The 13,007-nt window shown below is 42.0% G+C and overlaps 1 protein-coding gene across 1 annotated transcript in view; it reads right to left on the bottom strand.

Moving 5' to 3' along the window:
• Positions 1 to 13,007, bottom strand: part of LOC129701877 (lysine-specific demethylase 3B-like) — an 86,976-nt gene that overhangs the window by 12,250 nt on the left and 61,719 nt on the right. Inside the window, 4 exon segments of the mRNA XM_055643367.1 lie at positions 1,941 to 2,060; positions 6,265 to 6,395; positions 6,472 to 6,562; positions 11,155 to 11,326. Coding sequence (XP_055499342.1) covers positions 1,941 to 2,060; positions 6,265 to 6,395; positions 6,472 to 6,562; positions 11,155 to 11,326 — 514 coding nt within the window.

Below are 13,007 nucleotides of genomic sequence, written 5' to 3'. Positions count from 1 at the left end.
TGCAGGAGTAGACCATTTGGATCTTCAAGCCAGCACCACCATTCAATATGATCATGGCTGATCATCTAAAATCAGTACCTCATTCCTGCTTTTTCCCCATATCCCTTGATTCCTTTACCTCTAAGAGCTAAATCTAACTCCCTCTTGTAAACATCCAGTGAATTGGCCTCCACTGCCTACATTTAATTCCCTCATCTAAATTGTTAATATATATTGTAAATAACTGGGGTCCCGGCACCGAGCCTTGCAGCACCCCACTAGTCACTGCCTGCCATTCTGAAAAGGACCCGTTAATCCCTAGTCTTTGCTTCCTATCTGCCAACCATTTCTATATCCATGTCTATACCCTACCTCCAATACCATGTTGCACACTAATTTTGCACACTAATCTCTTGTGTGGGACCTTTTCAAAGGTCTTTTGAAAGTACAGATACACCACATCCACTGGTTCTATCTTATCCATTCTACTTGTTACATACTCAAAAAATTCCAGAAGATCAGTCAAGCATGATTTCCCATTCATATATCCGCTGACTTTGACCGATCCTGTCACTGCCTTCCAAATGCGCTGCTATTACATCCTTAATAATTGACTCGAGCATCTTTCCTACTACCGATGTAAGGCTAACGTCTATAATTCCCAGTTTTCTCTTTCCCTCCTTTCTTAAAAAGTGGAGTTACATTTGCTACACTCCAGTCCACAGGAACTGATCCAGGGTCGAGAACACATTTGGAAAATGATCACCAATGCATCCACGATTTCTAGGGTCACCTCCTTGAGTACTCTGGGAAGCACACTATCAGGCCCTGGGAATTTATCTGCCTTCAGTCCTGACAGTTTGCCTAACACCATTTCCTGAATAATGTGCATTCCCTTCAGTTCCTTCCTCCCACTAGATCCTCGATCCCCTAGTATTTTGGGGAGATTGTGTCTTCCTTAGTGAAGACAGAACCAAAGTACTTGTTTATCTGTTCTGCCATTCCCTTGTTTCCCCATTATAAATTCACCTGTCGCTGACTGTAAGGGACCTATATTCTAACAATTATTTTCTATTTGAACTCAGTTAAAAAAAAAAGGAATATTACTTCATCTGTAATTATTATAAAAGTTACTGTAATAATTCAAGATTCTTAACATAAATAGATGGGAGCATGTCAGTTAATAGCAATTTAAGAATCAAAGAAAGCTTTTATCAGCAAGACAAAGAATATAATAAACTTGGGAAAAGTTACCAGAGAAGGCTACTGAACAGATTAAGCAACAACTAAATAGGTTGTTGGTGGAAAGAAGAGATGGGATTTGATGAAAAGGCTTGGAGATGGGACTGAGATTAATAAGAAGCAGCAGGGTATTTGGCTAAATGATCATAACCCGCGTCCTAAAAATCCCTATTTTTCAAAAGGACAATACAAGACCTTATTTGGGTCGACGGAAGTCTTCTGGAAGGAACACAGAAAACACAGTGTCTGGAAAAAGTTGCATTTTCAATTTGCAACAAATTCCATGGGTTCAAATTGAATAAATCTTGGGCATGAAATTCAATCTTGTTTATCTTGGAAAAAATAATTCTGTCCTCATGTTTTATTCATCCTTTTTCTATTTTCATGGACTTTCTTTTTCCCTCACTGCTCCTGAATATCGGATAATCTCTGTCGGATAAAAGGCAATTATTCCACTGATATTTGTACGTAGGTACACCCTCTGATCATGACACTTTTTAGATCTTCCACATAATAACACTGCTCAATTTCACCACTGAAACCAAGGGAAACTGTTAATTCAAAGGGACTATCAGCTGTTATATGGCTGTGCAATCAGTAGAAATATTAGATAATAGAAGACATCATTTCTCAATTGTATAAAAATGATTCATGTTGAAGTGAAATAATGACAGAACCAGAATGAATTACTGAAACCTACATTTTACAGCTAAACTCACCCTCTTCATGGTTGCTCTCCCCTATTGGTATACCAACATAAACCATCACGTTAACTGCATCAGACACATCTAGATGGAGATTTGTTGTTCCAACCTTTCGATCTTCTGTTGTTATTAACCCTGAAGAAAATACTTTATTTTGAATACCGCATGGAATCATTAAAATACATGTTCAAAGACTGATAAATAGAAAGTTTTATTTGAAACCAGTAACAAAGTAACATTCTGGAGGTTTATCCAAATTTAGTTTAGTTTATTGTCACATGTACCGAGTTACAAAGAAAAGCTTGTGTTGCGTGCTAGCCAGTCAGCAGGAAGAGCTGAGAAATTATACGGGTAAAAAGACTCTAATGGGAGTTATTTACAGACCCACAAACAGTAGCCAGGATATAGGGTACAAGTTACATCAGGAGAAAAGGCAATTCTGGATTTAGTGATGTGCACTAAACGGGATTTAATAAGGGAATTCAAGGTAAAGGAAAACACGAGGACATAGCAACCACAATATGGTAAGATTTAACCTGCAATTTGAGAGGGAGAAGGTGAAATCGTATGTGTCGGTATTACAGCTGAGCAAAGGGGACTAAAGGCATGAGAGGGGAGCTGGCAAAAGTTGACTGGAAAGGTACCCCTAGCAGGAATGACGGTGGAACAGCAATGGCAAGGATTTCTGGGAATAATTCGGAAGATGCAGGATATTTTCATTCCAAAGAGGAAGAAAAGTTCAGGGGGAGTGTGAGGCTACTGTGGCTGACAAGGGAAGTCAAGGGCAGTCTAAAACTAAGAGCAGGCATATAACATAGCAAAGATTAGTGGAAAGCCAGAGGATTGGGTAGCGTTTAAAGAACAGAAGATATCTAAAAAGGCAATACAGGGAGAAAAGATGAATACAGATGAGAGACAGGAATCAAAGCTGTCATCTCTGTGTGGAGCCACAGGAGATGGGTAAGGTCCTCAATGAGTTAGAAACATAGAAATTAGGTGCAGGAGTAGGCCATTCGGCCCTTCGAGCCTGCACCGCCATCAATATGATCATGGCTGATCATCCAACTCAGTATCCTGTACCTGCCTTCTCTCCATACCCCCTGATCCCCTTAGCCACAAGGGCCACATCTAACTCCCTCTTAAATATAGCCAATGAACTGGCCTCAACTACCCTCTGTGGCAGAGAGTTCCAGAGATTCACCACTCTCTGAGTTCTCCCCTATATTTACCGCAGAGGAAGACAGGAGAACAGAGGTTCAGTCAATGGAAGTGTTTTGAGAGCAATCAGTGTTATGGTCGAAGAGGACTGGAATACAAAAACAGAGATGTAATGCTGAGGCTCTATAACTTGGGCGCTGGTCAGGCGGCAGTTGGAGTACTGAGAGCAAATCTGGGCCTCATATCTGAGGAAGGATGTGCCGGCTCTGGAGAGGGTCCAGAGGAGGTTTACAAGAATAATTCCAGGAATGAATGGGTTAGCATATGATGAGTGTTTGACAGCACTGGGCCTCTACTCGCTGGAGTTTACAACGTTGAGGGGGGACCTCTGACACTTACAGAATAATGAAAGGCATAGATAGAGTGGATGTGGAAAGGATGTTTCCACTGGTGGTAGAGTTTAGGACCAGAGGTCATAGCCTCAAAATTAAAGGGCACTCTTTTAGAAAGGAGGCGAGGAGGAACTTCTTTAGTCAGAGGGTAGTTAATCTGTGGAAGCCGAGTCAGTGAATATTTTTATGGCAGAGATAGACAAATTCTTGATTTGAACGGATGTCAAGGGTTATGGGAAGAAGGCAGGAAATGGGATAAGGAGGCAGAGATCAGCCATGATGGGCCAAATGGCCTAATTCTACTACCATAACTTGTGTGAAGAGGTGATGCAGGTACTATCATGTATAAAGGTAGACAAATTTCCAGGGCTTGATCTTATATGTCCGAGGACATTGTGGGAAACCAGAGAGGAAATTGCAGGAGCCCTGGTTGAAATTTATAAGTTGTCTTTAAATACAGGAGAGGTGCCAGAAGACTAGAGGGTGACAAATGTTGTGCTTCTATTCAAGAAAGGCTGCAGGGAAAATGCTGGGAACTATAGCCCAATGAGCTTAACATCTGCAGTTGGAAAGTTACTAGAGTATTCTGAGGGATAGGATATACAGGCATTTAGATGAACAAGGGCTGATTAGGGATAGTTGGCATGGTTTGTACGTGGGAAGTCGTGTTTCACAAATCTGATTGGGTTTTATGAAGACGTGACCAAAAAGGTCAACGAGGGCAGAGCTGTAGATGTTGTTTATATGGACTTCAGCAAAGCATTCAACCAGGTTTTCCATGGTAGGCTGCTCTGGAATGTTCAATTGCAGGGGTTCCAAGGAAAGATAGCTGAATGGATAGAGAATTGGCTTCATGGAAGGCAAAATGGTGAAGATGATTGTGAAAAATTGCAGCAGGATCTTGATCAATTGACCAGGATGGCTAAGGAATAGTTGATGGAATATAATACAGAGAAATGTAAGGTGTTGCATTTGGGGAACTCTAACATGGGCAGGACCTACACAGTGAATGATAGGGCTCTGGGGAGTGTTGTAGAGCAGAGGGATCTAGGAGTACAGGTGCATGGTTCCTTGAAGGTCGAGTCGCAAGTAGACAGGGTGGTCAAATCGGCGTTTAGCACTTTGGCCTTCATCAGTCAGAGTATTAAGTATAGAAGTTGGGAGGTCATGTTGCAGTTGTATAAGACGATGGTGAGGCCGAATTTAGAGCATTGTGTTCAGTTCTGGGCATCATGTTAGAGGAAAGATGTTGGCAAGCTGGAAAGGGTTCAGAGAAGATTTACAAGGATTTTACCTGGGCTTGGGAAAGATAGAGTAGACTGGGATTCTATTCCTCAGAGCGCAGGAGGATAAGGGGTGATCTTATTGAGGTGTATGAAATAATGAGAGGAATAGATCAGGTAGATGCACAGAGTAGATGAATCGAGGACCAGAGGACACAGGTTTAAGGTGAAGGGGAAAACGATTTAATAGGAATCTGAGGGGTAACTTTTTCACACAAAGGGTGGTGGGTGTATTGAACAAGCTGCCAGAGGAGGTAGTTGAGGCTATCCCATCATTTAAGAAACAGTTAGACAGGTACATGGATAGGACAGGTTTGAAAGGATACGGAACAAACGCAGGCAGGTGAGACTATTGCAGCCAGTGTGGGCAAGTTGGGCGGAAGAGCCTGTTTCCACACTTTATGCCGCCGTATCCCCACAGTAATTAGATACCATTGTCTCTTAAGTACAGTCTGTCAGTTTCACCATGCGTGGCCATTGAAATTGACAAGTAATCACTTCCATTGACACGTGCAATAATACTCTATTAAACAATGCAACATATAAACAATGTAAAAATATATTTAAACTACTAAAATAGACTGCTACTTTTGAAAACACCACAGGGGAAAATAACGTTGTTATTGCAAATTTGAAAGTCTCTGCCTTCGAGTCCTATTTTTGACACTTGTTTTACACACTGTGATCTCTAACACATGATTATTTAAGAATGCAACTATTGAGTTAGAGTGGAACCATACTTACAATTTTGACGTTCTGCAAAGTAACCCAAACTAAATAAGGTATGATGCTCATCAACTATAGTCGAAATGTAAATTTTCATGAATACAACTATTGAAAGTTTACTAAAGAATCCTACTGGAAACATCAAAACCAACCATACCAAGGTTAACAAATTAATTAAAGTGAGGTAACAATAGTCACGTGATAAAGGCCTACAATACTTAAGTTCAGCCTAACTGTGCAATAAACTAGGCAAGTTTTGAAGTTTTACATAACAGAAATAGACGGTTTCAAACATGAACGTTCCAGACACAACATGGACTTTCCAGACACAATATGGAAACAGGTCCTTTAATCCAACTTGTCCATGTCGACCAAGATGTGCCATCTATGCGAGGCCCATCTGCCTGCATGTGGCCATGTCACTCTAAAGGTTTCCTTGTACCTGTCCAAATGTATTTTAAATGCTGTTAAAGTAGCTGCCTCAACTACCTCCTCTGGCAGCTGTTTCCATATCCCATCACACTCCGTTTGAAAAGGTTGCCCTCAGGTTCTTATTAAATCTTTCCTCACTCACCTTAAACTCATGTTCTTCTGGTTCTTGATTCCCCATAATCTGGGTAAAAGATTTTATGCATTCACCCAATCCATTTGCTTCATGATTTTATACATCACTATAAGATCACCTTGCAAACTTGATTTACTTTGTCGAATGGCACGAAGCAAAATATCAAGTCTTATCCTAAACCTACAGAACATATTAATGCAATGTGCAATACTTACCATAAGCATTGTACATCTTTGGTCCGAGGTCAGGTCGCACAAAATAATTTGGGAGCCTTGATGCCAGATTTAATCTCCCATCTCTCTTTGTGTATTCAGGTAGAGGAAGGTTGTTCATCAAGTCGTCAAACCTGTAAACCAAGCAATGAGAGGCTAATATCTCATATTTACCATCCGGATGCTGACGCAAAATTAAAAAGCTATTACCTGGTTGGCATCATATCCCTAAAATCTTCACCGGGAGGCCAGTCTTTGAGTTTTAAAACCATCGGCTGCCCTTCCTCAGACTTTAAACGTTCTGCAGAAACAAAATCGGTAAAATGAGAAGAATTAAGATTGCCTCAATAGGTAAAATATTCTATATAATGTGTCCAAGTTTGTTAACCACACAGCGCAATGTGAAAATATCTTAGATGCAGTATTAATGCTTAGTGTGCGCAATAACATGGCAGATGGAACGCAATGATGAAAAATATGAGGCTGTTCTCCCTAGTACAAAAATAATGAACTGAAATTAGATTTGTAAAATGTAGATGTAGAAAGGGATCTGGATATCTGTGCAGACTTGTCTCCAGATGTCAACATTCAGTTGCAGTAAGGAGAATGGCAAAATTGGTGATCATTGAGGCATGTCCCCTTATTTATCTTGGGCAACGATATTAATGATGCCCTTTTAAATCAGGTGGGAACCCCAGACATCTGTAATGAAAGGGTGAGATATCCTCAAGACCTGTAGCCAGTTGGTCCATGCAGGTTTGGAGAACACAGCCAGGTACACCATCAGGCCATGATGTTTTCCGAGGGTTCACACTCCTGTAGGATCTTCTGACGTTGCCCTTGGTGACTGAGATTGCAATACCATCGGGTGCTATCGGAGCCCCAAGAAGCCCACGCTTAAACTCTTAATTTTCATAACTAGTGGATATCAGGGTAATTTTCTAATTTGTCCTAAGAGTAGCTTCTAAGAGATCGTTAGAATATAAATGAGGCCATCTACAGTACCCTCTATAACGTTTGGGACAAAGACCCATCATTTATTTATTTATTTGCATTTGCCTCTGTACTCCACAATTTGAGATTTGTAATAGAAAAAAATTACATGTGGTTAAAGTGCACATTGTCAGATTTTAATGGACAATAGGCGCAGGAGTAGGCAATTCGGCCCTTCGAGCCAGCTCCGCCATTCACTGTGATCATGACTGATCATCCACAATCAGTACCCCGTTCCTGCCTTCTTCCCAGGTCCCTTGACTCTGCTATCTTTAAGAAATCCATCTAACTCTTTCTTGAAAGCCTCCAGAGAATTGGCCTCCACTGCCTTCTGAGGCAGAGAATTCCACAAATTCACAACTGTGAAAAAATGTTTCCTCATCTCTGTTCTAAATGGCTTGCCCCTTATTCTTAAACTGTGGCCCCTCCCAACATCGGGAACATGTTTCCTGCCTCTAGCGTGTCCAATTCCTTAATAATCTTATATGTTTCAATAAGATCCCATCTCATCCTAAATTCCAGAGTATAAGTAAGTAAATTGGCCAAGTATTCACATACAAGGAATTTGCCATGGTGCTCCACCCACAAGTAACAACATGACATACAGTGACAGTTACGAATGACTCAGAAAACACTAAATAATAATAATACAAGCCCAGGCGCTCCATTCTATCAACATATGACAGTCCTGCCATCCTGGGAATTAACCTCGGAAACCTACGCTGTACTCCCTCAATAACAAGAATGTCAAATTTGGAGACCAAAACTGCACACAATACACCAGGTGTGGTCTCACTAGGGCCCTGTACAACTGCAGAAGGACCTCTTTGCTCCTATACTCAACTCCTCTTGTTATAAAGGCCAACCTGCCATTGGCCTGCTGTACCTGCATGCTTAATTTCATTGACTGAACAAGGACCCCCAGATCTCGTTGTACTTCCCCTTTTCCCAACTTGACGCCATTCAGATAATAATCAGTCTTCCTGTTTTTGCCACCAAAGTGGATAACCTCACATATATCCACATTAAACTTCATCTGCCATGTATCTGCCCACTCACACAACCTGTCCAAGTCGCCTTGCATCCTCATAGCATCCTCCTCACAGTTCACCCTGCCACCCAGCTGTGTCATCTGTAAATTTGCTAATGTTACTTTTAATTCCTTCATCTAAATCATTAATGTATACTGTAAATAGCTGCGGTCCCAGCACCGAGCCTTATAAGACTCTTTTATACATTTTGGTTTCACCATGTAGAAATTACAGCAGTGTTTATACATAGTCCCCCCCATTTCAGGGTACCATAATGTTTGGAACACAGCAATGTCATGTAAATGAAAGTAGTCATGTTTAGTATTTTGTTGCAGATCCTATGCATCCAGTGCTCTCTTTCATCTTAAAGATGTTTGAAACAGTTGATTTTGGTAAGCCTAAGGTTTGGCTGATGTCTCAAACTGTTTTATTCTTCTTTCTCAGTCTCATAATGGCTTCTTTGACTTTCATTGCCACAACTTTGGTCATGTTGATAAATAGCTATAGAAGTTTCCAAAGGTGATGGAAAGACTGGAGGAAAGACTAAGTGCTGAGAGCTCTGTTATACCTGCATTAAGGAGGTAATTAAACACACCTGAGCAATTCATAGAAACATAGAAATTAGGTGCAGGAGTAGGCCATTCGGCCCTTCGAGCCTGCACCGCCATTCAATATGATCATGGCTGATCATCCAACTCAGTATCCCGTACCTGCCTTCTCTCCATACCCCCTGATCCCCTTAGCTACAAGGGCCACATCTAACTCCCTCTTATTTCCAAACACCTGTGAATCCACGCGTCCCAAACATTATGGTGCCCTGAAATGGGAGGACTCTGTATAAACACAGCTATAATTTCTACATGGTGAAACCAAAATGTATAAAAATGGCCTTTAATAAAATCTGACAATGTGCACTTTAACCACACGTGATTTTTCTATTACAAATCTCAAATTGAGGAGTACAGAGGCAAATAAGTAAATGATGGGTCTTTGTCCCAAACATTATGGAGGGCACGGTGTGATGTCCTTCTCTATTTCCTGTACTTTTTTTTTATTTTTTTTAATACATTTTTATTAGAGGCAACTGCATATCATAATCCAAACCAGTACAGGCTTTGTTTAACGGTTACATATTAAATATCCAGGTTTCCAGGGACCCAGTTACCAAAGTAGCTGGGATCCTCCTTTAACTGTTACCTATTAACATTGTCTCTAATTATTGATTTATATTTATAGATAGAAAATATGTGTTTGACGGATGTCACACTCTAATGCAATTATGTATTTCAGTTCTGTGAGCTTTGTTTGTTAATTTCAATAAACTCCTGCCCCTGCTTTAATAATTATTTTCCTTGCAATTTCTTGAATGGCATCTTCAATAATTAATATTAACTAGACCAGGGGGCACCCGTTGGGTCCCATCCCCTCAACGTGCGGTTGTAGGGGGGAGAGGGTGGGGCTGCGGCATCACACACACTAACCCCCCCCCCCACCCACATGAAACATATAAGGGGGGGGGGGGGGGGGAGGGGTGAGGGAGAGAGGAGGGGGAGAAAATAATTAATCAAATTTACAGATGAGGGAATTTTTGATATCATGAGGTCAATCTCTACCGGAATATGTAAAAATTTCATTGTTACGCGTCGGATTTTTGAGATGTGAATCAAAGAAAAAGTTCAAGTTTGAAAGCAAGATTTCGCACAAGCAAACATCCAGAGTTTTATAAGTTACTAGACCAAGGGGGACCCCGGGTCCCGTCCCCTCAACGCACGGTTGTGGGGGGAGGGGGTAGCCTGCGGCATCACACACACACACACACTAACCACCCCCCACACACACACACTAACCACCCCCCACACACACACACACACACACACACACAAAGCACCCCCATTGATATTATATTAATATTATTAATTCACTCTTTTTACCACATCCCTGGACCTATCCACTCACGCATAGCCCCCAACTCGCAGGCGCGATGCAAGCAAGACAGGGGAGGAGGTGAGAAGAGGGGGGGGGGGGGGGGGGGGGGGGTGGAGGGGAGCTGGGCGAGTGTGAGTGGGCTGCGAAAAGTGGAGACAGAACCGGCCTGCCTCTCTGGAAACCTGCAGCTGCAGTGAGCAGGCGTGGGAGGGGCGTGGCTTCACAAGCTGCGCCGGCCGCGAGAAAGCTCTTCAACGCATGAGCGCCGGTGACCTCGGGCCCTGCAGATGTTTCTCGTTCTTTCTGCGCCTTTTGAAGTTGGCGTGGGGGGGTAACGTAACTTGTGGAAAACTGCACATGTGCGTTGACAGCAGCTGCATTCATCCAGAGCGGTAGGGTGGGGCCACGAGCGAGGTGGACCACGAGCAAAGGCATTGTGAGGTCAGCAGCTGGGCAGCCGTTATATTTTTTTTAAATGTTAGTTTGGTGATAAATTTTAGCAAATAACTCGTGTAATAATCAACCAAATCTACAGGGGAGTGGATTTTTGAAATCATTTCTACCAGAATATGTAAAAATTTCACTGTTATTGTAACGTCAGCAGCTGGGCAGCGGTCAGATTAAAAAAAAGGTCAGATTGGTCAACAATTTTAATAAATAAGTCAGGGAAATAATTGACCAAATTTACAGAGGAGTGGATTTCTAAAATACAAGGAAAATCTCTACTGAAATATGTACAAATTTCCCCGTTTCGGCGTCTGGTTTTCGAAGAGATGCGTTTCAAAGGCGAAATGACACACACACACACACACACAGTTTTAAAAGTATATAGATATAGATATATGATTATTTGACATACAATCAATCAAAATTCCATTTCCCTTATCGTAACTTGCACTTTTTATGAAATAATTTATCTTTGCAAAGTAATTTCTGTACTTACTTGCAATAATCTCAAAACCATCCCAAAAGTCGCGAACTTTAACATCAGAGATGATCGCACAGTTTCTGCAGTTGACTAGATCAACTTCTTGGTCTCCAAACTCCTGGCTGAAAGCTTCAGGTTTCCAGAGGGCTGCGTTAAGCTTCTTATGTACACCAGATACTAACACCGGCTGAGAAGAACATAACGTCGGAGAATGGTTTACTGAGAATTCACAGTCCTCATTAATTCACTTCGATCTTTCTAAACAATGCTAAGTAAATTATTGCAGAAGAACAGTTAGTACCAAACAAAAATCCATGATAGCAGTTTGAAATTCCTCCACAATTATGAAACCATCTGATGCTTCCATTATATATGTTTTCATACTTCTTTTGGCTATTTAAGAGTCCAAAATGAAAAAGTAAGGCTTTTGATATAAACAAATGGCACAGTACACTTTGAATACAAAGCATAGAAAACAAAAATAATCCCTTTTCAGGCATTTAAACAAAAATGTTAGTTTAATTTAGTTTAGAAATGCAGCGTGGATATAGGCCCTTCGGCCAACAGAAACTGGGGCACATACAGAAAACCCACGCGGTCACAGGGAGAACATACACTCCATACAGACAGCACCCGTAGTCAGGATCGAACGCGGGTCTCTGATACTGTAAGGCAGCAACTCAACTGCTGCGCCACCGTGCCACCCTAGCGCCATATTGATGCAAAAGCAAACAATGGGTGTAAAACTCAACATGATACACTTGATAATAAGAGGTTGTCATACAGAGAATTGTCAAACAAGGATTTGCACTCCAAACACCGCCTATTCCTTTTCTCCACAGATGATGTCTGATCCACCGAGTTACTCCACAAGCTGGAGTTTCTGTGTCTATCTTTGGTTCAAACCAGCACCTGCACCTTTTTACTACACAAGCCAGGTAAATTAATCTACATACTCTACAGACTGCCATGAGTTTAAAACTTTGACAATAACTAAATTCATTGAGAATTCTGAGATGCAGTGAGATTAATCATTAGATACTTATTCTATTTGCAGGGGATGGCCCAATGTGCATTCATAGGATGTAGATCCGTATCCATCTGTAGATCCACCAGGTGGCGCCATCAGCGATGGCAGCCTCGCCAACTGTCTGCTTTTTCTTCTTTTGTGTTACTTTTAGTGTGTTTTAAAAGTTTGTGTTAAGGTTCTCTGGTTTGTTTTATGTGGGAAGTGGGTGAGGGGGTCTGGGGACTTTCACTCTCTTACCTTGCCGGAGATGCGATTGTTTTCTGGATCGTATCTCCGGTCGCTCTGCGGCCTAACATCATGGAGCTCAAGGCTTTGCTCGAGACTGACTTGGAGCCCCACAGCAGGCCCTTGCCTCGGATCGACGCTCCAACTGAGGCCTGCAGATTCCAACATCGAGGAGCTCGCAGTCTCGGTTAGAGACTGATATCGGGAAGCGCCAGTCGCAGGTGATTTCGACACGCCCCGACCCGGGGTAGAATGCCAAGCGCGGGGGAGCCTAGACCCCCCCCCCCCAATGCAGGAGCTTGATCGCTACCGGCTACAGGAGTCAAGGTCGTCCCATCAACTGAAGGCTCAAGACCCCCGGCCGCGGGAGAAAAAAGGGAAGAGATTGAACTTTGTTTCGCCTTCTATCACAGTGAGGAATGGGGAGCAGTCACTGTGGTGGATGTTTATGTTAAAATGTATTTTGTGTGTTTTGTTGCTTTTTATTGGTATGACTGTATGGCGAATCAAATTTGTCGTACGTCGCAACAATAAATGCTAGTCCACATTCTCCCCAACTGTAAGCGAGAGTTCTCCCCTTTCCGTTGTTACACATTCAGCGGGAAACGTACTC

This window comes from Leucoraja erinacea, chromosome 11 (genome assembly GCF_028641065.1).
Source record: "Leucoraja erinacea ecotype New England chromosome 11, Leri_hhj_1, whole genome shotgun sequence".
NCBI lineage: Eukaryota > Metazoa > Chordata > Chondrichthyes > Rajiformes > Rajidae > Leucoraja > Leucoraja erinaceus.
The sequence above is the reverse complement of the archived record's forward strand: the minus strand, read 5'-3'. Positions and strand labels throughout refer to the sequence as shown.